The 25,515-nt window shown below is 44.9% G+C and overlaps 1 protein-coding gene across 14 annotated transcripts in view; it reads left to right on the top strand.

Annotated features, from left to right (window-relative positions):
* Positions 1-21,801, top strand: part of Snx31 (sorting nexin 31) — a 60,547-nt gene extending 38,746 nt beyond the window's left edge. For 3 of the 14 annotated variants that reach the window (XR_015624325.1, XR_015624324.1, XR_015624323.1), the window contains 4 exons: positions 3,385-3,462; positions 14,102-14,158; positions 16,595-18,955; positions 20,360-21,801. Coding sequence is in view for 11 of the 14 variants with exons in the window: in XM_087558504.1 (XP_087414630.1) it covers positions 3,385-3,462; positions 14,102-14,158; positions 16,595-16,687 (228 nt within the window). In the remaining 3 variants the exon portion in view is untranslated. Of the gene's footprint in view, positions 1-3,384; positions 3,463-5,385; positions 7,979-14,101; positions 14,159-16,594; positions 20,142-20,359 lie in introns of those variants that run through there. The other 11 variants (XM_087558501.1, XM_087558506.1, XM_087558509.1 and 8 more) reach the window with 6 other exon arrangements.
* The last annotated feature ends 3,714 nt before the right edge of the window (positions 21,802-25,515 follow it).

The raw sequence follows: 25,515 nt of genomic DNA, 5'->3' as shown, positions 1-25,515 counted from the left end.
AACTAGCCAAAACAATAGGTCTCCTTCAGCGTGAGGCATCCTTAGGAAGAGAATAGGACATTTTGTGCAATTTGCAGGTAGTTGGTGGAGGGGGGGGGGAGAGAGAGAGAGAGAGAGAGAGAGAGAGAGAGAGAGAGAGAGAGAGAGAGAGAGAGAGTTGAAACCCCCTCCCTTCACACTCTCCTCAGAATACTGTGCTGTTAAATTTTATTATAGTCTTTTAATCGAAACAGCAGCAAATGAGGCTAGGCCACCACAGAGGCACAATAAACATTTCAAAAAAGGAACTCCAATGAGATCATGCTTCCTTTGGAGGATGAATCATGTTGATGAACACCCAAAGGGCTACCTTTTTACAGAAGGCAAGAATGTGACTGTGCATTCCAAATATAGGAGGGCCGAGGGGTGAGCTCTCTCGTGCTCCTCTAAACAAAAGCTCAGGGGTGTTTTGGTTTTTGTTTTGTTTTATTTTGATTTATTTGTACCTAGCCTGATCTGGTTGATAGAGACCCTGGCTTGTAAGAACAGCATAGGAAGATAGTGGAATCGGTCCATATCTTGTGGAACACCATTTAAATATGCAAACTACCCGCATCAGCTCAGGGTTTTACTGTCTTAACTTGCATCTTGATTTTATAAAAGTTACATCTATGTGCAGGTGCACAGGACTAGTCATTATAAATTAGGCTTTATATACCTATGCGGTGGTGGACATGAGAGGAGGCCTGGTAAGGGTGAGCTAGGGCTTCAGGGCCCTGAGACCCTGAAGGGACAGTAGGAGCTTCGCCTGTTCCCAACTCCATGTAGCCACAGCCACCCATAGAGAGACTTGTGGCAATCAATCACATAGAGACAGTGCCCGAAAGCCCCTCATCACGTAGATGAGACAACTCAGGCCAAGCCGGTTAGAAGTACCTGCTGTCAGACCCACCCCACCCCGAAACTGTATATAAGATTCTATCCAGAAGGAATATAGGTGTGCGAGAGTTCCTCGGTTGGCTGAGAGCATCTCTCACAAGTGCTGTAACACTGCCTGGGAAGAGAATGCTCTGTACTCTGCTGGCTAGCTTGTCAGCCCTCCGCCAGCCCATCCTCCGCCGGCCCATCTCCGCTCAGCTTGGTGCAGCTTCTCAGAGCAACAGTGGTTCCAGGTTCCCGGGGCAGTGACACCAGAATAGTGGTGTTGAAGGCCCTTCCCGTCCCTGCTTGTGCCCTTTCCCCTTCGCTTGAACCCTTCCACTGGGCACGGCCAGAGATCTCCGTGGATAACCTCCCGTTAGCAGGCCGATACACACCACAGATGTTACTCTTCCTTAAGCACCTTTTCTCTCTTTCCCTCCTCCTGCCCCTGGGAGCGGTCTCATTCTTCTTCTGTTCTGTAGCCATCCAAGCTGTTAGTCAGATCACCCAGTCATCCTGCTGTCTCTGTGGGACCCTGAGAGCCCTTGGCCATCACTCTAGCCTGGTTGCCTCTCCTCTGTTGTCTGTCCCAGCAAAATGACCAGTGCTGGACTCAGGGCAGGAGTAAAGTCTAGCAGCTGCAGCCTTTGCTTCAGTGCCTCAAACCTTGACAGAGCCAAGCCAAGATTTAAAAAGAACCCAGTTCAGTAAGGAGAAGGGTCATGTGGGAAAGAGCATGGGTGGAGTCCCAGGGACCTTACGTCTGGCACACGGGGCACACAAAAGGACCCCTTGCTCCCCTGGAAGATGTGCAGCTGACCCACTGTGATTGACACTGATGACTAAGCTACGGGGATGCTGTGGCAGCAGACCAGCATTAAACAAGTGAAGATGGACAGTGTGTTTTAAAGTTTTCAGTAAGTCAGGTACATAGCATACGCACTTAGAAAGCAAAGGCAGGCAGAGTTCAAGGCCGGCCTGGTCTGAAGAGTTTCAGGACAGCCAGGGCTACACAGAGAAACCCTGCCTTAACCTCTTCACCTCCCAAAGCAAAAGGTTTAATTTCTTCTTCCCAATAGACAAGTTAGTTTTGCCTAATGATAGGCCTCTCAATGATTAGTGCATCATTAAATGGAAGATTTCCTTATTGATGACTAGTGTAAGTAGCGTGTTGCTTATTGCTTATGATACACAACCTTCTCATTACGTAACAGAAGCATGGGACAGAAGCAGGGTTAACAAGGAAAACGGCCAGGAATGAGGTTCTGGCTGTTATACTCATCTGTCTTTGAAAGACCCTCAGATGGAGGAGACTCTCGCTCCAATCCTGAGGACGACGCCACCCCACGAACACACGAGACTCACGTCTCCTGATGCAAAAGCAAGAGGTTTATTCAGGATACCAGTGCACTGGGGCTCGACACAGTCCTCACACAGGAGGATGTGAAGAGCCCCGGATAGCAGACACATATAGTTTATATAGTCAATACAGCTTCATTAGCTCAGCCATTCCAGTACCAAGGACATCTGACCAGTCAGATGTTTCCAGTCCTGGAGTTCCCAGGACAAGGCCACAGATTGCTATATCAGCACAGCCATGCCAGTACCAAGGACACCGGACTTGACAAATGTTTTCCAGCCTGTAGCACAAGCTATACCACCTGTTCTTGTAGGCAGCTAGCTTCCTGGGGAGTAGGTGGGATGTACTCCCTGTGCTTCCTGATCTATTGTCTAACGACTAGCTAAGCAGAGGCCAACGTAAAAATGTTTTTACTCTTAAGAAATGGCTGCACTGATGTCAAATGGGGATCTTCCATTTTAAAATGTTCTCTTAGTACACTGCTGCAATTGAGAAAGCATTTGTTTGCCTGCTAATAGCACTTGAATCTAATTTCTAAAAGTTAAGGACGAAATTCTTTAAAATGTTCTGGTGAGTTTTAGTTTCTATTATACAGTTCGAGGAGAAGAGGAAGGAGGGGGGAGGGGCGGGGCGGGGAGATGGAGGAGGAGGAGGACCTCTGGAGCTGAGGGAGGATTCTGTTGTTTTAAAGATTTGTTTATTTTTATTACTTTTTAAAATGTGTACGGATGTTTCGTCTGAGTGTATGTAAATGTATGTCTGTGTAGTGTGTGCATGAAGGGCCCAGGGAGGCCAGAAGAGGGCATCAGATCCCTTGGAACTGGAGTCACAGGTGGTTGTGAGCCACCATGTGGGTGTTGTGATTCAAACCTGAATCATCCCAAAGAGCAGCCAGTGCTCTTGACGGCTGAGCATCTCCCCTGGACCTGATGCTTGCTTGTTTGCTTGTTTGCTTGTTTGTTTGAGACTGGGTCTTAAGCCTTGGCTGGCCCGGAACTCATTGTGTAGACCAGGCTGGCCTCAAACTCACAGAAATCTTTCTGTCTCCACTTCCCCGGTGCTGGGCTTGAAGGCATGCGCCACCGTCCTGGCCTAAGAGAGTTCTCTATTTCTGGGTTTCTTAGGCTTTCTTCCTGAGCAGCTGCCTGAAGAAGATGGTCTCAGAGAAGATGGCAAAGCTCACTGAGGAGAGCCCAGAAATGGTAAGAATTTGAGATCTTTTTGTGTATGCCAACACGTGGAGACCAAATCCGCCTCTGAAGTCCCAGGGTTAGTGGGCCCTGTCCTCTCGGGAGGCAGCCACTGCTCTCAGCAGGTAACTCTGACTTTGCTACCAGAGTTGTTAGGGTGGGAGCCTGGGTCTTAGCAGCTCTTACGAACATCTGTCTCCAACAGCCAGTTAGACTGACAAGCCGTGGTGAAAAGCAGAGAAAGGAGCTGTATTTTCCCCAGACTTCCTGTCTACCAAATAGGAAGCTACCAGAAGCTGCTGAACGAAAAACTCTCAGGGCAGTTTTTGTTTTTCTTCTCAAAGTTTTCTTTATTATCTGGTCTATCTATTCTACTGAAGGCCTAGTAACTTCCTGAAAGGTTTGGTGCATAAGCTGTAAAACAAAACGAGAACAGCCTGAGAGCCTAACTTCTCCGATTATCTGATTACTGTACAAACACGTTCTCAACAAGATATGACAGGCTGATGGACACGCGTATTGGCAAATTTAATATCTTTAGAAGGTTACATCGATCCTTAAAAAGGTTTATTCATTTTATTCTATGTGTGAGAGTCGTTTGTCTACATGTATGTACGTGTGTCCTGTGTCTGCCTGGTGCCTCTGGAAGCCAAAAGAGGGCATCAAATTACATAGGACTGGAGTTTGTTTATGAACCACCAGGTGGGTGCTGGGGACTGAAGCCCAGTTCTCTGCAAGACCAAGTGATTTCAACCATCTCAGGCTCATACACTGATCTTTAAAATGACAACAGAAAACATTTGAACACTTCCTGTAATGTTTTTCACTTATACTTAATTCTTTATTAAGAATGTGGCAGGCGGCGTCTTTAACAGTAATCTTTATGGCTCTTCTTCTAAGAAACCAATTGTCCTTTGACTTAATTTCCTTTTCTTCTGGATCTAAAAGTATCTCTCCAAAGAGAATAAATTCTCTGCCTCCTGGTGATGTAATGGTTTCAGTTGTACCAGAGAGCAGTCGATGAAAGAAGAGCTTTGAAAACAGAGTAATAAAATCTGCCCTTGTAGGCACAGTCCTCTCTCTTAGGCTTTGATTATCATATATTTATAAAGGGGGAAAGAAAAGCAATTAACTAAAGGAGGATTTTTTAAAAAGAAAGACATGCCCGCAGGCGCAGAAGAAACGACTAGCTAAGGAGCGGCTCAATAGAAACCAACCAGACCACACACCTGTCCTTAGCACATCACTTCAAATTTACCATTTACTTCAGTGAACAACAGAATTAACACTTTAGCCAGTAGACATGGATCCAGCCATCAAAATATTCAACAACAGTCCCTTCTACAAATTCTTCATTTATTTTATTTATCTGTTATGATCTATTTTGATTCTTGGAGAGAAATTGCCTTCAAAGAGACACCACATTCCATGCTGAATTCCCCCACAAAGCATTCAGTAAAAGGTGCCCTGGTGTGAGCTAACCTCTGCCCAGCCTTTTGCGCTCAGTGCCAGGCCTCTGCACAGAGGAACACAGACTAAAGTCACTTTTGGCTTAAAGTGGTCATGTAAATGTAAGGTGGTGACATTTGCTTGTTTTCTAGACAAATACATTCTTGGAAGAACGCACGGAGACCTCCTCTGTCGACTAAGGCACACACACAGGTCTCTATTTAGTGAGGGGATCCTGAGTCCGAGGTTTTGACAGTCTTGAAGAATTTGGGGCAAAGGGGAAAACACTGGGGAACTTTAACCAAATGAGCCTCAAGATTAAAGTACCCAGTCCCCCAAAATACTGGGTTTTCCCATTTAGAGGGGGTCAGAGAGTAAAGATATTCCATATCAAATCAAAATCTATTAATGTCTTGTTAGTTTGTGCAATTATTTCAAAAGAACAGCTTGAAGTAGTCCGGTGACTCTGAGAATTCCACTCTCCAGGCCCCATGGAAGCTGGTTGGGCATGGCAGCCCACCCTCCTGTTACCCCAGCACAGAAGGCAGAGGCAGGAATCCTCAGAGCGTCTGGCTAGCCAGGCAAGCTACAACAGCAAGCTCCAAGTTCAGAGAGAGCCCCTGTCTCCACACGTAGAATGGAGAGGTACTAAGGAAGGCTGGACGACAACCTTGGGCCTCCGCAGGCACACACATCTGCATATGTATGAAAAGATAACCCACATACACAAAGCAAAACTAAAGTAAGCCTTAAAATGTTTATGAGGTCTGCTTGTTGTTGTTTGCTTGTCTGTTTGTTCAGCAGAGTCCGGCTGTATACTCCAGGCTAGATTTGAACTTAAAGCTATCTGCCTGTTAACAACTTTCCAGATGCCAGGATTACAGATCTGTACCACCACAGACATCATTAAAATCTGAGTCAAACAGTTGCAGTGAAGAATAACATAAACACACACTCCCAAAATAATTTAGAAAATTAAACGATTTATTTGCTTTGTTTTATGTATATGAGTGTTTTGCTTGTATGCACGTATGTATGTGCGCCACATGTGTGTCTGGTGCCTGTGGAGGTCAGTAAAGAGCACTGGACACCCTGGCATTGGAGTTACAGATGCTTGTGAGCCTCCGTATGGGTGATGGGAATTCCACAGGTGTTTTCAGCCATCTTTCTAGCCTTGTATATTTAGCATTGTAAGGCAATATTAATCATAAGCCAGAGAGGTTGTGTGTGTATGTGTGGGTGGGGACAGATTATAGCATTCTTAAAGCTCTCTCTCCTCCCACATACAGACCTCAGTGAATTTCTCTAATACTTGCTGATTTTTATTTATGAGTACAGTGAGAAGGCTTAGGAGGGAGGAAAGTCAGAACAGAATTATAAAGATGTTTTATTTTAAAAGAAAGTGTATGGGTTAGGATAAATTTTAGCTGCATATAACAGAAAACAAAGTAAACATCTTAGCCGAGTTTTTGTTGCTGTGATAAAAACACTGACCAAAAATAGCCCAAGGAGGAAAGGGTTAACATCATCATACAGTTTACAGTCCATCCTGCAAGGAAGTTGAGGCAAGAATACAGCGGGGGTGGGAAGGTGGGGGGACTGAAGCGGAGACCATATTGGTTTGCTCCCATGGCTTGTTTCTTTGCTTTCCTATACACCCTGGGACCACCACATGCAGTGGTGGCACCGCACAAAATGGTCTGGACCCTGCCACATTAACCATCAATCAAAAAAATGTCCCACGGGCTGGTCTGATGGAAATATTTCCTTTTTCAGATATGTCTTTCTCAGTTTGTGCTAGGTTGGCAGTTACAAACAGACAGACAGACAGACAGACAGACAGACAGACAAGCCCAAAGCCAACCAGGACAACAAATGTCCTAAACAAAACAGACGCCGCTTCTCTCTCATCCTGAAGAAGCCCGGAGACACTACAGTGTAAAGAGAGATCTTTCTGCTGTTCTGTCCTCAGTGTGAACTCTCACCTCTCGTGCTCTGTCTGAGTACCAGCCTTGGCTCGTCCTTAGACCTGGGGACTATGGAGAATGACTTCCATCCTTAAGGAGGACTCTAAGAAATCTCTCGCAGACTTTGTCAATCACCCCGAGGCTGCCAGAGTCTCCTGCATTTTCCTTCTGCCCATCTCCTTTGGCAATAACCAACCGTTTTAGTTGGAGAAACAAAACACCCTGTTCAAAGTTACATTTACCAGAGCCTCAAAGGCAACCACAGGTCTGCAACATGATCAGCTCTCATCGGCTGAGCCATAGTATGTGAGACTCTGAGACGAAAGCTGTTCTTCAGGCACTCAATAGAGTGGAGGGCTAGGCACTGCCTTGCTAGGGTGTACAGTCCCTGGTTGTTTAATAGTTCTTTTCTTTCTCCTGAGGCAGAATCCAGAAGCCTGCCCCCAACCCCTGACTAGCTAGATTACATTCACTAGAGGTGCCAGGCACTTCTCCCCCTGCTTGGTGCCCGCCCATAACCTCTGGGTGCTCTATGACTCTGCTCCCCGTGAGTCACCAAGTGGGAAAAGAGGTTGCACAGGTATCCCTCCAGTCTGTCCTTGCCTGCCATCTGTGCCTTCATATCTCCCTGTTGAAGGCTACAGTTGTCATACACCCCCTTCCTGCAGCCACCCCAGACTCCCTCACTGCAGTCCCTCCATCAAATGCTATGCAGATAGTTCTAGAAAAGGCCTGCAGTCCCAGGTGTGCTGGTGCAGAGACATGAGCCCAGGGTTTGGTAATCTCAGGCAGGAGGGTGGAAAGTTTCAGGCTGACTTGAATTATATAGAATATAAAACCAGCCCAAGTTAACAGTAAAACCCTGATTTGCTTAAGGGATATTTAGGTCAGCAAGATGTCTCAGTGGTTAAAGGTGCTTGCTGCCAAGCCTAGTGACTTGAGCTCCAACCCTAGGACCTGCATGTTGGAAAGAGAGAACTGATTCCTAGGGTCTATCCTCTGACGGCTATATGCATAGAATGGCACACACACACACACACACACACACACACACACACACACACACCCCAAACAAAGAAATAAAATCACACACAAAATAAACAAACAAATAAGTAGAACTGTAAAACTAACAATTCAGTGTTGTAGTAATTTCCAACCCCAATAAGTCTGTATAAAAAACACACAACCAAGTTATTACATCTGTAAGCTATATGCCTAGATTGGGCAGACCTATCACTATGCTAACTTATTCCCCAGCTATGAGACCCCTTGTTACTTGTGGTTTCTCCTGGCCATGTGGTTCTGCTCCATCTCGGCTTTCCCCTCCTCTTCATCCTCTCTCTCTCTCTCTCTCTCTCTCTCTCTCTCTCTCTCTCTCTCTCTCTCTCTCTCCTCACTCTCAAAGACCTCTCTTCCCTACTCCCTCCCGCCACTGCCCAATCCCAGGCTCTAGCCTTTATTGATCAATTAAAATGGAGAGAAGATTCACATGAGATCACCTGTGTATGTGATCGACTGCTTGTCAGGGGCAACTCCTCTTGAAACAGAATTAACATCAGAATTCAAACAGCATCAGAACATTCCACAGCATTTCCCCCGTTTTGCCCAGTTAAAGGGCTCTTTCACTCAGATATAAATCGAACACAATCATACAATTACTTATAAAGTATGATATGTACTTAATATCCAGTCTATCATATTTGCCAATTTAGATAAAGTACTCTACCATCTATCCTAACTTATGAAGTTTACAATTCTGTGCCTGAATTATGTTGATTTTAATTTTTATTACCACCCTTCTAAATCTGCAAAATCTTCTTTAATGCTAAACAACATAAATTCAATTATGAGACTATAACTAGTCTTCAACCCCACCAGAGATCTGAGAAGGAATTAAATATTACCGAAAATGTAGGAAGTCCAAAACATAGCTTCTAAAACTATACAATTTGTAGAAACAATTGACTGTCTGGACAATCCTTTAATTTCTTATAATGTTCAAGCATCTGTCTGCAGCCTTCTGGCCCAGAACTATCTGACAAACCTTAAGGGAAACAGGAATTACGAAAGACTAGCTTACTCTGACTTGGCAGAGCTTAGCAGTCAACTATCCACATCTGTTTGTCCTTTCTGAATAGTATTTTTGTCTGTAGATGAATTAGGACAATTCTTGCCCAGTAGCTACCTTGCCACAATCAATACAACTTCACCTGGAGGTAATGCTGCTCAGTATCTCCCTTGAAGTGGAATGAGGGTACTGTTAGGAGCACACATGTCTCATAGTCAACTGATCTTCAGTAATGACATAATATTAGATGCCAGATTCTATGAATCTCTGATGCTTTGAAGATTTTTAAAAATATATTTTATATATTTTTGAAGATATATAGCTAAATTATCAAACATTGATTATTCTTAGCTATTTACTATTTGAATAATCTTGAAAACATTGTTGTAATTAACTAAATTAGAATCTAATATGACCATGAGTTTCACTGTCTTGCATTAGCTTGCATTACTTAATCATCCTAAAGCGCTTATAATAGCAGCTATTAGAAGGACTAGGTCTAAGCCTCTGTATTCCTAAATGAGTTACATAGACACAATGCCTATCTAAAGGTAACAACATTAATTTTAAATTTTGCATCAATCTACAAAATTTTATAGCAATAAAAACCTTAAACCAATGTAAGAAATTATAACTTTAATTTTGTCTCAAATATAGAGATTTCTATCAATGTATGATTATGGCTATAAAATACTTTGCTTAAGAGTAAATTTAATATCTTCTCCCTATTTGTCCCTATTGATTTCTATAATACTACTATACACTCCCCCCTTTTCCTTTCCACCCCTTCTCCTTTACCTAAGAAAGGAGGAAAGAGGAACAGAAAGGTAGAAATCCCTGAGTCTGTGTTCTCTAGTTGCCCCCCGTCCAAGGCTACAACATTTGCAAATTATTCCTTAAACGACAACATATCTATAATTCACGAAATAACCAGAACCATCCACCCCAACCTAAGGAGCTGGGACAACGATCTTCTTTTGTTTGCTTCTAGCTGAATTGAGGCAGAGAATTCCCTTCTAGGGCCCCAGAGGTAAACAGAAAAACTGGTTTGTTAAAGGAAGGCTGGCTGGGGTCATTTGCCTTCCAGTCTCTATGTGCTGAGAAAGTTCAGTCTGAGAGGTTTGACAGGCGAGCTAGCTGTTCTGGAAATGTCCTGGAAGCAAGTCTTTAGAGGAAACAGCTTCGATGTATTTGAGGTAGGATCAAGCAAGGAGCTGGAATGGAAGGTCCCAGAATCTCAGCATCCCAGAGTGTGAATCTTGTCAGAGCTGTCTTTCTCCTCTTCCATTCTGCAACATATGAACACTGCAAGCAACACATAGTCCTATAAAGACATTCATATGGGGAGCATGTAGGGTAACAGAGCAGTTAAGGAAGATCGATAAAGAAAGACAAGTGTCTTTCTTTAAAGGTTCGATTGATCACATAATCAAACTTCAATATAAATTTCCTTTGTGCCATCTTAAAGGATGGTATGCAGTAATAAGTCCAGAGAACTTTGTGCCTAATAAGTGTTATTGGCTCTATGTAGACATTTAAGTCCCAGCTGGTCTCTGTGTACAGGGACATACATGTCTCTGCGTATACGTCACCTATCTTGTCAATTTCCTACTTGTCCATAGCTGAGGTCTTCAGGGGTCTCCCTTTATCATGTCTGATTTTTCTCAACTTGGAAGGAACCCATTGCTTTTCTTCTCCTGTGGCATAACTTCTCCCCTAGAAGAACATATTTTCTGTTTTCCATTCTGATGTCAGAACATACTTAAACAGGCTGGTTTAGTTCAGAAGTTTTTTTCTACAATCCAATGTCTTTCAGTAGCCATGGTTTTTGGTTCATTAGCATTTTAAAAATTTAAGGTTAATGAAGCACTATGTAATCTCTCTCTGGGGGTCTTCGTTGTATATGAATAGATAAACTAAAGTTTGTTTTCTAACAACCTTTGGTTGGTTTTCTCTAATTTTATCTTCTGCCCCTACCTGAGTATTTTCCCTAATTGATATTTTAAGTTCCTCCCACGCTTCATTTCTCTTCTTTGTTGCTACTCCAGGTTCCATAACTTCCTGTACTCTCTGTTCAAGGTTCTGCTTCCACGTTTTAACTTTTTCTTTATATTGTAATTCTATTTTATTTTGACTGATTGATTTTAAAAGATTTTTCTCTAAGCCTTGCTTCTAATCCTCATTCTCTCTCTGCCGCTCAGTGTGATCTGTGAGCCTCTGTATTTTTGTTTGAACATCCTTTCCAGCTCCAACCTTCACTTTCCCTCTCTGTTGTTTATCTTGACCTATAATTCCTGTACCTTTAGTTCCAGTGTTTCCTCTAGACCATGTTGCCAGGTCTTAAATTTCTCTTTCTGTTGTTAATGTTGCTCTATAAATTCCTGTGTCTTCTCTTCTAGGCCCTGCTTCCATAATTTTAATTTTTTATGCCATAATTCTGATATTGTACCATCTACCTTATGGTGATTTATTAGCTTTAGTAAATTTTCCTCTAGGCTCTACTTCAAAATTTTATCCCTATTTCATTGCTATTCAGTCTGATCTATGAACTTCTACATCTTTTCCAGCTCCTGTCTCCAACCTTCATTCTCCTCTCTCTGTTGCTTATCTTAACCTAGAAATTCCTGTGCCTTTAGTTCTAATGTTTCCTCTAGGCCATCATGTTGCCAAGTCTTAGATTTCTCTTTCTGTTGTTCGTGCTGCTCTATAAATTCCTGTGTCTTCTGTTGTAGGCCCTGCTTCCATAATTCTATTTTTCTTTTTGTTGTAATTCTGATACTGTAGCCTCTATCTTATTTTGATTTTGTAGTTTAAGTAAATTATCCTCTAGATGCTGCTTCCAAATTTTATTGCTACCTCTTTGCTGTTCAGTGATCTATGAACTTCTGCATCTTTTGTTCTAGCATCTTTTCCAGTGTTTTCTCTAATCTTCACTTTCCTCTCTCTGTCTCTTATCTTGACTATAAGTTCCTGTGCCTCTAGTCCCAGTGTTTCCTCTAACCCCTTTTCTAAGGCTCGTTATTCTTTATCTACTGTCCTGTTTCATTGAGAAGACATAGTAAATCAAGCTACTCAAAATTGTAATAATTACAACTGGACAAGGTGTCAATTTCCTTTAAATACATCCAAGTCAAACCATTCAAAATATCATCCTATAAAAAGGTATTGTGTTTCTCATCTTTAAGTATCTAATATACATACACACATATCTGTCTGTCTGTCTGTCTGTCTCTATAATCCAGTTTATAATTCTTATTATCTGATCTGGAGCTTCTTATACCTTTGTCTCCCTCTGCTGTTTGACTTGGACACTGCAGTTTGTTTCTGGGCCACCCTGGTTACTGGGTTCCAGCCAGCAGTGTGGGTGCTAGGTTGGTAGAGCAGGTCTGGCTGTCTTGTGTCCTATTTAGATGTCTGGGATACGGGAAAGTGAGCATGGAAAGGCATGCTTAGGCAAAGGGGCCTGGATCAGCCTGCTGTGCCTGTGAGACGGCTTCGGAAGGTTCACATACGTGTCTTCACAGGCAGTCATGTCACAGGGTTCTTAGTCCTTTAGGTTCAAGGATCCCCAACTGTGTTGTGGTACTGACACTAAGTCCCAGCGTGGGGCTGGGGTGTTGCCTCTGGTTGTGGTGGTTTGCTTGGGTCTTGGAGTGAGAGCCTCTCAGTTAGTTCTCTGTAAACCCCTTAGCCTTACTTGATGATTAATCTCCATCCTGCTGCAGGGTTAGAGCACAGCCGAGTTATTTATATGGGGAGCGGGGGAGTCATCTTAGGTTTATTCAGTCCTAAGCCCCACATTGGGCACCAAATGTTGTAGTAATTTCCAACCCAATGAGCCTGTATAAAAACCGCACAACTCAGTTGTCATATTTATAAGCTATGTGCCTAGATCGGGCAGATCTATCACTATACTAACTTATTCCCCAGCTATGAGGCCCCTCGCCACTTGTGGTTTCTCCTGGCCATGTGGTTCTGCTCCATCTGGGCTTCCCCCTCCGCCTCCTCATCTTTATCCTCTCTCTCTCTCTCTCTCTCTCTCTCTCTCTCTCTCTCTCTCTCTCTCTCTCTCTTCTTGTTCTCCTGTACCTGCCCCCACTCTCAAAGACCTCCCATCCCACCTTTCCCCTCCACTGCCCAATCACAGGTTCTAGCCTTTATAGACCAGTTAAAATGTGGAAAATGTTCATGTGAGTTCACCTGAGTATGTGATCGACAGCTTGTCAGGGGCAACCCCTCTTGAGGAAGCAGAATTAACATCAGAATTCAAACAGCACAAGAACATCCCACAACAGTTCAGGATTTAACCCATTCATAGAGTACATGCCTTGCTCAAGACCCTGAGTGAGATCTACAAATAACAATGCAATAACTGTCATCATCGCCGTCGTCATCGTCATCATCATCATCATCATCATCATCATCAACCCTGTCATCAGCCCAGGTTGTCACTTCCCTCCTCTGGGTCCCTAACTGCTGAACTTTATGCACTCAAGGCCCAGCACAAAGCTTTACTCTGGTTCTGTTTTGATTAATTGTGCCTTTTGACTGCCCAAAACTCCACCTAGCTTTATTTCAGTGAATTCATCAGAGCTGCATAGATGATCTCAGGATCTAGAAGGACATTTTGTTTTCTTTGAAATCCTTTTAAAAGCTGTGTTAAATTACAGGATCCACAGGCAGCCACCAGTGTTAGATCTGAAGCTTACTGTCACTTTGGTGACTTCAATCCTGCCACAGGAAGGGCAGGCAAGCAGATATGAGGCAGTTGTGGAGATGCAAGGCAGTTGTGCACATGCCAGGCACATATACAGGTGTCATGCCTGGCAGGTGTGCAGGTGCCAGGCATGTGTGCAGGTGTCATGCCAGGCATGTGTGCAGGTGCCAGGCAGGTGTGCAGGTGCCAGGCAGGTGTGCAGGTGCCAGGCAGGTGTGCAGGTGCCAGGCATGTGTGCAGGTACCAGGCAGGTGTGCAGTTACTAGGCAGGTGTCATGCCAGGCAGGTGTACAGGTGCCAGGCAGGTGTGTAGAAGACAGGCAGCCGTGCCCTATGACTGACAACTGAAGGATCATCAGGGGATGACTGTGGAGAGGGAGACATGTCAATTAATGATTATTTATGTGCTTGCTTCTCTGGGCTGCGCTGACATTTTGCTAACTTATTTAGCAGATCGAGGTTCCAGATCAAGGCAGAAGTAAAAAGCACCCGGGCCAACCCAGCCAGGTCTGTGAGTAAAGTGAGATCATTGATGTGCTGTAATATACTGTATAACATTCCCCCACTCTCCTTTAAGCAAAGTCATTGGCATTGAAGCCTAAGTTAGATAGCTGCCTGCTTCTTAGAAACCCCTATGTAAAAAAAAAAAGAAACCCCTACGTAGATGGGGTGCAAGAGGGTCGGTCCCAGACTGCCTGTTTCTACAGCTGCTTCAGCTGGGCTTAGGACAAGGGAGAAAATTCCTGTGATTTTCCTCATCTCGAGCACTCACAGAAAATCCTCTTTCTATTGAAGAGATTTTGGGTTATCTGTGCATTCCAGTCTCGCAGGTTTTCTGAAGCACAAAGCCACGTTTATGTTTGTAAGTTCTCTTGCATGTTAGCTCTGTGGTGCAGGGAAGATGCTTGGCGGGGAATGCTGTTAAGTAGCAGTCGACCTTCGTGTGCACTTTTCTGTAAGTTAATACTCTCATCCTCTTACAGGCTGCAAATCTACTGAGGAAACTAGACGCAGAGAGATCAAGTGCCCAAACAAAAGTTGAACAGTAATCAATGGTGGAAAAAAGCAGGGCTTCTGTACCCAGAACCGTTCCTGTAATTATCCCACCAACCCTTCTTTCTATGTCCAAATTCCAGTGTAGGCAAATGAGATAAAGACACCCTGTGAGTAGCATTTTAATGGGGTTACTATTGGCTTAGCACCTGTGTCTGGTGGGCATATAAGTGACCCTTAAAATACGTAAATACAGAAGATGCTTTCCTTCAATAAACGAGCTCAGGAAACAGCACAGTGCTTGTGGTGAGACAGTCCCATTTAAGAGTACCTGCCGCTCCAGCCTTGTACCCTGGGTTCAGTCCCTGGGTCCCACAGTGAAGGAGAAAACTGATGGGTGAAAGCTAGCCTTTGACCTCTATATGTTCGTGCACAGAGAAATTATTAGTAATAACAACGATAACAACACTAACAATAGTTCACAACCAGGCTGGCTGGAAGAGGCAGGAAAATGTCGCTCATGGCTGAGATTCAAGTTTGACCCCTGGGGACCCAAAGGAAAAGGCTGATGTAGTGGCCCCAACATTCACCATGAGATGGGAGGCAGAGAAAGGAGAACTGCTCAGAAACCTGAGGGCCACCTTGCCTGAGCACACAATGAGGCAGAGACGAGGGGGAAGCAGAGAACTGACTCCCCAAAGTTTTTCCCTGACTTCCACATGTGAGCTTGGTGCCCCCCCCCACATACACTAAAAATAGATAATTGTTTTAAAGATTTATTTATTTATTATATATAAGTACACTGCAACTGTCTTCAGACACACCAGAAAAGGGCATCAGATCCCATTGCAGATGGTTGTGAGCCACCATGTGGTTGCTGGGAATTGAACTCAGGACCTCTGAAAGAGCAATCAGTGCTCTTAACCACTGAGCCATCTCTCCAGTCCCAATAAATAATTTTTAATGTAAAAAGAAACTTTATACACAAACCTTTCTTTTTTTATAATAGTCCTCTGGTTAATTAACCTGTCACTTCCGCCCTGTGTTCAGACAGACCCAAACCCTAAGGGCATGCCAGGTAATCCTGGCGTGTGACCTACGTGGCTGATCCTTGGTGTTTACCATAAGGACAGGTGTAGCAGAACTGGGGTGAGAGCCTTGAAAGTCAGCTTTATCGCCAGTACCCTAGTGAGACCCAGTACATGTCTATAGTTTCCTTATCTGCAAACTGTAGAGATTTTCAGACCAGCGTTTAAGTTCATGCCTTTTCACAGCACTCTGATAGCCAGCCTCTAAGATCTCAGCCTTGGCTGCACATCAGAATCAGTGATGGCTGGCTGGCTCCGCCGCAGAGTCTAGTTTAGTTGGGTTTGAGATGTTAGTTCAGTCCGTATGCACTTGCTGTGCAAATATGAGGCCTGTGTAAAGACTGGGAGTGGTAGTGTGCACGTGTGATCCCGGCACTGGGGAGTCAGACCCTCCCTCGGGGGGATGCCGGGGACTCACTTAGGGTTCAGTGAGAGACGCCAACTGGTAAAATAAGGCTTTGAGAGCTCATTAAGTACTAAAAGCAAATACGTTCTTCAAGTGCTTTACACGATACTTTAAAAAGTTTGTGTTTCTATGCACAAGAAAGTGAAGTGAAGAACTGAAATTCACAGGGCTCTGAAAGGATAGGGAGGAACAAGGCAGGCAGGAGTTAATGTAGCCTGGATGGCGCCCCAGAGCCTAGAGAGCTTCCTGAGCAAGCCAGCAGGGGGCGCTGTCCTCGGTCTCCACAGAAGGGCACCCCCAGTGCAGGATAAGAGTACCTTTTAAAGTAACCCTTGCTTCAACAGACGCAACCTTCGGCTTCTCTTTTGATAGTATTTCAAACTCCTCGAGTGATTTCTTGTTGTTATTATGGAAATTTCTCTCTCTAGTTTACATCTCTACCTCTCTATTTTCCAGCAGAAAGACTATTTTAATTTTCTGAGAAAAGGCAAGATGAAGAAATCCGAAGGTGACTATGTATGGGGCACTCTAACAGAAGAAGGTCTCTGAAGGAGTCTCGTCTTTACGGTGCCAGCGTGTGGGGTGGGAGATGGCTTCCCACAATTTAGATATTTCTCGACTTCTCTCTTTCTTTGACATTGAGGTCTCCTCTGTTGATCAATCTACCTTCTACACTCTGTAACTCTCAGGGTTAAAACGGTGTAGGGAACAAAGCTATAGAGTTGGCCTAAGTGGCAGGTGGCAGGTGGGCAGGTTCAAATCAACCAACGGGAGGTTTATTTTTTTTCCTCTAAGAGAGATGTGTATCTGGCTCTGTGAAGCCCTTTGTATGTTTTGGTATTGCAGGGATAAAAAGCTTGCTCTAAATTCTAGGAATGCATTTGGCACGGAAGTAGATTTACCAGCTCAGGGAAATATGGCTTCTTTGACCTATTCAGAGAGCAAAAAGAGGGGTTGGGGATTTAGCTCAGTGGTAGAGCACTTGCCTAGCAAGCGAAAGGCTCTGGGTTCAGTCCTCGGCGGGGGGTGGGGGGGGTGGGGGGGTGTGTGTGTCTTACAGAGAGCAAAAAGAGGTTGTAAAATTCTGGTCCACATCCTCACTTACTCCTTAGTCTACTAACACAGATGACCGCAAAGTACCGGCTGCCCTGGTCTAAGTCCCTCCACTGTGTGATCCTAGTCCACTACCGGAAGATTGGGCACTGGTCCTGGAGAAATGGCTAAGAGCACTTGCTACTTTTGCACAGGACTAAATTCCTGTAACCACATGGTAACTCGAAACCAGCTGTAACTCTAGCTCCAGAGGATCCAAGGCCCTCTCTTGGCACCCACACATACACATAATAAAAATAAATAAAACTGAATTCTACCCAACAATCATCACGACAACTTGAATATTTTTCTTTTGGAAATCAATAGCCCTGTGCTGATAACAAGTATAAATCTCTTAGCTTTACAAATGTGTATTTTTCCCTACAATATTTTTCCTTAAACGGCTTCAAGTATACCATAGTGATCAACATAATTATGTATAGACTTAAGAACACACTAAGTGGGGAAATAAGTATGAAAAAAAACTACTGTTTGCTTCTGAGCTAATTATGAAATGTATATGAAATCTGATGAATACAGAGTTTGCTCATGAAAATTGTGTTCACTTTTTTGAAGTGTGGAATCTGCAGGTCCTCTAATATCCATAAACAATGCCTATAACCATAACTTCCGGCCATTAAAGATTGGAGTTTGTGCTTTAGGCTGTGGTGGGATCTCTGCAGAGATATTCTGTGTTACCCCCTACACACACACACACACACACACACACACACACACACACGGGGTGGATTAGTGTGTTGGGATCACCATCAGAGTCAATTGGAAGCTTATCGACTCTCGCACCAACTTAAGATTAGTCAGGATCCATCCATCCCAAACAGCATAAGGGACCGTCTCAGACAGTGGGAACACAGGAATTGTATTGGGGTTAGAAGAGGAACACTATGTGATTGCAGCTTCTATAGCCTTAAAAAAATTGTCTGATGTCCATTTTATGTTTCAATTTGACATATGAGAGTAAGTCAGCCCAGGGAATGTGTAATTGATGTCAAAAGTGTAAGGTAGACCATGCACCAAGGGCAGTTGGGAGCCATCGGGCCAGCTCCAAGAAGAGAGACCTAGAAGACAGAGGAGAGCGGGCAGGGGAGGGGACCCTCTAGCAACAGGGAAGGAAGCATCAGTGATGGGGAAGAGAGCAGTGCTTAGGAAATGAGCCAAGCTACTCTCCCTGGAGCTTCAGGTCAAGGCTGGGGGTGTGGTGCTTGTCTGAAACTCCAGCACTCACAAGATTCAGGCAGGAAGGTCACTAGTTCAAGGCCAGCCTGGGCAACACAGCAAGTCCCTGTCTCAAACAAAGCACGTATAGTTTTAAGTTAAAATCAGGGGAGTCTGTAGAGGATAAAATGAAACAGTGCATACCACACCAAGGCAGTAAATAGAGGCTCTGTCTGCGGTTTCCACCTGAGCATCCATGCCCACCTGCATATAGCACATGCCCCTTAATTGAAGAGGACAAAGCCAGAAGTAGGAAACCCCCAGCATCTAAGAGTTTGGAAGTTTGACTTCCTTCAGAATCAAAATAGTGGTCATTGGTTGGTGAGTCTGAATTCCAACTGCTGGGGTGGCCAGCCCTGCTGCAGGCCCACGAGAGCTGTGAGCCCCCACCGGTCCTGGAACTGAATCCCAGCTCTACGGAGACTCCCTTCCACAATGGAGCCATCTCGGCACTGGAGAAGTCAGCAGTCAACAAAGAGTATTTATAAGGTAGGCTACAGCTTACACTCTCAGCAGCTCTCAAGGGGTGCCACGGGGCTTCGGGCATGCCTGGCAAACACCTTCTCTCCCTCCATGCTGGATCCACAGATTCAGCCGCTTCTCCACCTTCATCCATCGAGGCTGAACAGGTCCTGAACAAGTATAGACTTTGCTTTTTCAGCATTGCTCTCTAAATACGGTGCAGTGGGCTTTTCAATCAGGCTTGCTTTGTATTGGGTATAATGTGTGATCCAGAGGGCGTTTAATGTATGGGAACACTAAGTGAAGGTTTCATGCAATGACGTGTGATTTTCCACAAAGGATGTGACCACCATGGATTTTAGGCCCCGTGGAGCCCTGAGAGATAAGTGTACCTGTAAAAGAGGTTCCCCTCGGCCATTTCTCCTGACATAACTACATTCTATTATCCAATAGCACTTCTAGAGCTAGGGTTGTTGTTGTCGTTGTTTTAATTTTAGACTGAGTCTCATGATGTCGCCCTGAATGACCTGGAACTCACTGAACAGATCATTCTGACATGGTACTCACAGAAGTCCACCTGCCTCTGCCTCCCAGTGCTGACACTAGAGGTGTATACTACCACACCCTGCTGCGTTCGTCAAAGCTGAGGTCTACATTCCAAAATAACTACCATAAGTAAACTTGAATTTGAAAATTTCACCAAGGCATAATCGGAGTTTAAAAGAAAAGGAAGCTGATTAACTGTAGCCAGCCATTGTCTGAGCCAGTGGACTCCTGTGGAGGAGGCAGGGTGTGCTTTGCCTGTGGGATGGGCATAGCCCACGCGTCTCCCGCTGCTTCAGTGGGGTCCGGCTAGTGTGCTGCAGGAGCTTACAGCTGGGAGCATCCTCCTGAGAGCAATGAGGCAATTCTATGTTAAACATTCCAGTTAGAGATGAGGTTACGATCATCCCCAAAGTTAAAGAAAACTCGTGATCTAAATTTGTGGGAAAACAAATGGGTTTCAGGCTTTGGTAAGAAAGCACTGAAGTAAAGCACCCTACCAGACGAAAATGGGAGACGCTCACACAACCCGCAGTGCCCGGAGCACCCGGACCTTCCTGGATCCCCTGCTTCAGGAGCAGTGTGTGCAGTGCCAACCAGGCGGGCAGAGAAAGTGGCTATGGGAGACAGCAGAGAGAGCCTCTCCTTCTGGGATAACCTCCTTCCTGTCCTCCGCAAGCCAAAAACGTGTCAAGGCAAAGGTGTGCTACGCTGTCACACAATATTAAAACGTGCTGCATTAACTTAGAAAAAGCTGTGACCAGTTATTCCACACCTGTGTTTTCGAGTCTCATATGTGCCCCATGAGACTCGGTTAAGGTGCAATTGTACTTTACCGACAACGTTCTCTTTAATATAAGAGAATCAACAAACACATCTTTCTCACAGATCTGGAAGCCGGGAGGACCGATACACCAATGGCGTCTAGTTCAGGGTGTTCTCCGCTCCCCATCTGCATATTGCTGAAGAACCTGCAGGAAGGAAGGAACTTGCCCCTCACGTTCTTCTGCGAGGTGACCCTCATCCAGGGGGCCTCCGTGACCTGACCTTTGGATATTGTCACACTGGTGATTGAATTTCAACATGCACATTTGGGGACCATACCAACAAAACCAAGCTAGTTTTCCCTGTTTCTTAATCCTTCCCTGTGGGCTAAAGTATGGGTTTGCAGTGCTTATCTTTGGGGTTCTTTAAAAAAAACATCTGTGGTCACTGTTAAGGGTCACATTCTGAATGCCTTACAACAAATAGGTGGGGAGTTGTTGCCTCTCAGTCTCAAACCATTTTCCCCTGTAAGCCAGTCAGGTTCCAATTCTTCCTGGCCGGGAACATGGGTTCTGAGGATGTCTCAGTCCACTTGTGTAGAAATAGCGGTGAGAGGCTGATGCTCTTCTGACTCTCGGGTGAACAGACATTGGCTTCACCTTGACTGTGAGGCCACAGTATTGTAAAGGTAGGAAGGAAGCAAAGACCAATGTTTCAAAAGGACACAGGGAGCTCAGGCAGGACTGAAGAATGTCTTTCCTTCTGTGTAATGATCACTGGGAGTGTGTTTTGAGATGACGATGAGAGTTAAGGCTTCTCAGAGGTAAATTTCCAATTCTGTTGGGGTCCCTAGAGTGAGCTCAGCCTCACCCTTTGGAGTGAAGTGAGCCCTCTAACAATGCAGAGGACTGGAATGGTCTGAGCTGCCCACTCTGTGGACTGAGCAGTCACCCCCAGGCTTTGGGGGACCAGTGAGAATCTTTAGCTTTTTCTGTGCCCAGACTTAACAACCCCGGGGGTTAACCCCAGGCCAGCAGATTTGGTAGCAAGTGGGTTTTTGGCAGCCGGTGGTTGGTTATTGATCCTCCAACAGTCCTTTCTAAACCATCACCCCCCTGTGCAGCTGGTACAGCTGCATAAGGCAGCTCCTGGAACAAATATTTTATCTTATCAACACGTAGTTTTGTACTCCCACGGCCCAGCGTTTCAGTCACCTGAGCAGGATTTGCAGGGTTTGGCTACTGTGCAGCTGTAGGGGGGGATGTAAATGAGTGCTAGACACTATCTGTGTTCCTGTGGGATGCTCATTTCCTCTGGGTGAAAGCCTGGATGGTTCTAGACAGTTCTGGCACGGCAAAGAAAAACAATCTTCTCCTTTCCAGGCTTTTAGCTACATCCATCTAACTAAAAAAAAAAAAAAAAAATCAAGTTGCAAGATGTTTATTTTTTGAAAGTTTGGCTTGTGACACTTTTTAGTTGTGCTGGTTCTTGGAAGAAAATGTTTTTCTCTTGGCTTTGACTTTCCTCAGTTTTGAAAAAAAAAAAAGATTCTGCCTAGCCCATATATTTCCTTGTGGCTTAAGTGTTTCAAAGTGCTGGGGGACAGAGATCGATCTAACCCTGGTGCCGATGAATGTGTGTTATAGTATGGTGTTCAGTGGTTTGCTGGGTCTGTGGTTCTGACTGAGAACCCAGGAACCCTGATTCACTGCTGGTGAGAGACCTGTGGGAACTTCCCTTTTCAGGAGCTCGTCTCCCTTTCCTGGTCCATATGTAGTACTACAAGAAACAAAAAAGTCTGGAGCACGGATACAGGGTCTCGACCAGGCTGCCTTAACTCACAGAGGTCTGTCTGTCTTTGCCTCCCGAGAGCTGGATTAAAGGCGAGCACTGCCAATCCTGCCTTAGGATGGACCTCTACCTTTGCAAGTCCTGAGTGTTTTTAAAAAACACCACCCCATTCTGAACACATCTCTTTCTGCACAGAGAACTGGTTCTGACTAGAGGGTTGTGTTCTTTGGATCAGGGCCCCCCCATTAGTATTTTTTAAAGTCTTCTGCATTTTCTGAGGCCAGGTAGCAAGGCTTAATCAGCACAGCCTAGACTTCTATGTCCCCCAATGAGAAGGAGACATTGAAAATCCTGCCCGGAGCAACCCTCTGTTCATTGCCTGGCTCAGATCTAACACGACATTCTCCACCCAGCCCTGGTTATGCATCTAGATCCCTGGAGCAGCAAAGACACAGCCACTAATGCTCTGCTGTAGTACAACTTTGAATCGGCTGTGAGTGGGCACAGGTGATTTTAATGTCCCTGTGGTGATTAGACTGTGCCGATAGTGTGGAGAACCGCTAAGCAAATATTCCGAATACAGCCCACTCATCCACACTCTTGTGGAAGTTCAAGGGTAAAGATGTAAGTTGGCCACACAGATGGATCCTTTGCTACTACCACAGGCTGCACACGTGGCCTTTAACTCTGAAGAATAAATATTGAGTCTCAGAATAACTGTTTATCCAAGCACATCGCTGCTGTCTTTCCTCAATGAAAAAGGCTTTATTTCATTATCTTATCCCAGTTGCGATTTTTACAGTCAGAACTTATGACCAAATGTATCTGTGGTGACAAAGACAAAGAGGGACATTTTCCTGATCAGAGTAAAGTCTAAGATAAGGCACTCGTAATAAACAAGATGGCAGCCTTTAAATGTCCACCTCCCCACAGTCCCCAGAACCTACACACATGCAACTTTGCCATGTGTCTTAGCTTCTTCTTCTTCTTCTGTTGCCGTGATAAAGTAAGGTGACAGAGAAAGCCCGTGAGATAAAAGGCTTATTTCAGCTCGTAGTTCAGGACACAGTCCATCTCTTCACAGGAGCCATGGCCATAAAAGCTTGAGGCAGCTGGTCAGAGTGTATCCACAGTCAGGAAGTGGACAGCAAGAGATGCCTGCCTCTGCTCAGTTCCCTTCTCTGTTTACACAAGCCAAGGTCACAGGCGGGGCCATGTCACCCACATAGGATGGATCGTCCTCCTTCAGTTAATGTAACCGAGGTGATGCTCTCCAGGCCCACCCAAGGCACCTCCTGGGTGACTCGAGATGTCACTCCAGGGAAAGGGGGCTCTGCAGGAGTGAGCATCCAAACAAAGATCCCAAGATGAGGAGATCATTCTGGAGGATCTAAGTGTGTCCCATGAAAGCACAGGGGTGTTGTAAAATAAGGGGGGAAAGTTAGAGAAGATGCTGGCATGAAATCCAGGGGAGAGCAAAGGCAGCACATGGAGGAATGGCTACAAGCTGAGGGACAGAGGGTGCTTTAGAAGCTGAGTAAGTTAGGGAGACTGAGTCCTGAAGACCCTCTAAAAGCAACGTAGCACTTGAAGTTTAGCTGGGTGGAAACTCTGTGGCTGCTGGCCTTCCTGGTGTATAAAATGACTACTGCAATCGCTTAAACAGTTAGATTTGTGGTGGTTTGTTACCATGGCAATATGAAACTGAGGTACAGCCCTCTCCTATACAGACCCCAGCCAAGCCTCGGGAGGGATTCTGGAAGTGTGTTCACAGGAGTTTGGGGAGTTATTCAGCCCCTGCTGATGAAGATCGCTGCCTCTCTTTCTTCAGACTTCCTCAGGAACTCTTCCTGGGGAGTCAGCACCCGGTGGGGCTCAAGTAAGCAAGAGGACAATAGGAGACTCTTTACTTTGCATTTAGGAGGATATAATCTTGTGATTTATGGTCACTCCCACTCAGTATCAGGATATCACTGAGATGTAAAAGCAGCGTCTGTGAAGATGTTCAGTCCCCACCATGTCAAGTACCCAGACATGGGGACAAGGAGTCAGAGGGCACAGGCAACTCGAAGTCCATTTCCTTAGTCTCGTCAGAGGAGGGAAAAAAAGCTGTCTTCACAGTCCTTAAATTTTCCCTGTTGAACGAAGCCATAATTCACGAAAAAGAAAAGATAAATTAGAATACAGGCATTCAATACCCTCTCAAGTTGTTTGATATACCAACCAGGGAAAGATAAATTATATGAATAGAATTACCATTTAAATTACCCAGTGCCTTGACACAGTGGATGGGCATATATGGAGATATTGACTAATTGATTAATGTATCCCCAATTTACAGAATATTTATGATCAGTCACTGTTCAAGTAAATGTTAAATAGCCTAAGATGATTGGCGGCCCTGGGGATTGCTGAGCTCACCCCGCCCTGGTATCTTAGATTCAGTGTATGTACATGTGTGTGTGCGTGAGTGCCTCTGTGTGTGGCCTGTGTCTGTGTGCACATGAGCGCATGCATGCACGAACCCAAGTGTGCAAATACTTATGTGCACTTGTTCATGGAGACCAGAGGTCAGCCTCAGGTGACATACCATAAGAGCCAACCATCTTGGTTTTTTTGAGACAGGACTCTCATTGAGGCCCAGAACTCCATGAGTAGCACAGGCTGTGCTGGCTGGCCAGGGAGACCCCCTGAAATCAGATATCTCCCACGGGCCAGAACCGCACATAGCCAGCATGCTTGGCTTTTTATTCGGATTCTGGGGATTGACCTCAGGTCTTTAAGCTTGCAATGCAAGTCCTTTACCAACTGAGCTATCTCTCCAGCCTTTTTATAATTCTTAAGTGAAGGAAATGTGAGATTTCTTCAAGTCAGGCAATAATCCTAAACACCGATTTGACATTGCGGGGGCAGGGGGGGTGCACGACGGATTTAGACTTAATTCTTGAACAGATGACCTTCTACAGGGTCATCTGGTGGGGTAGATGGTACTAGAACTCAGAGAACAGTGTTTAAAAGAAGTCACCTTGGTTGTATGACTGGAGTTGAGAGAGAGAGAGAGAGAGAGAGAGAGAGAGAGAGAGAGAAGCTATGTGAAAGAATGTTCCAGTACATGGGTGTATCATCATTTTCAGGTTTGATTGTACACAAGTCACGATAAGTCAAGGACTTATAAATAAGGCGTAAGCATTCAATCTGAATAATAACTCGGTAGGATCGAATATTAAAGTAGACTTGTAAGCCATGATTTGCTAACAAGTGGATTCAGATCTTCCCTGTAGCCGGAAACAAATTAATGCGCGTGGCACTTAACATATTTGTTTCTGCCTTTTAAATTTCTACTTAGTGGAGTCAATGGGACATGTATTTAGAAAAAGAGGTGAAAGTGCACGATGCTGGTAAGAGGGCGAGCCGCCGCCATGTGAGCCTCCCGCCTGCAGGGGGCGCGCCGTCACGAGGTGCAAGGCCGCTCTGCCCCGCGTGAGCTC

Source organism: Rattus norvegicus, chromosome 7 (genome assembly GCF_021556685.1).
Source record: "Rattus norvegicus strain SHRSP/BbbUtx chromosome 7, alternate assembly SHRSP_T2T, whole genome shotgun sequence".
NCBI classification, from domain to species: Eukaryota; Metazoa; Chordata; class Mammalia; order Rodentia; family Muridae; genus Rattus; species Rattus norvegicus.
This window is presented reverse-complemented; position numbering and strand designations above follow the sequence as displayed.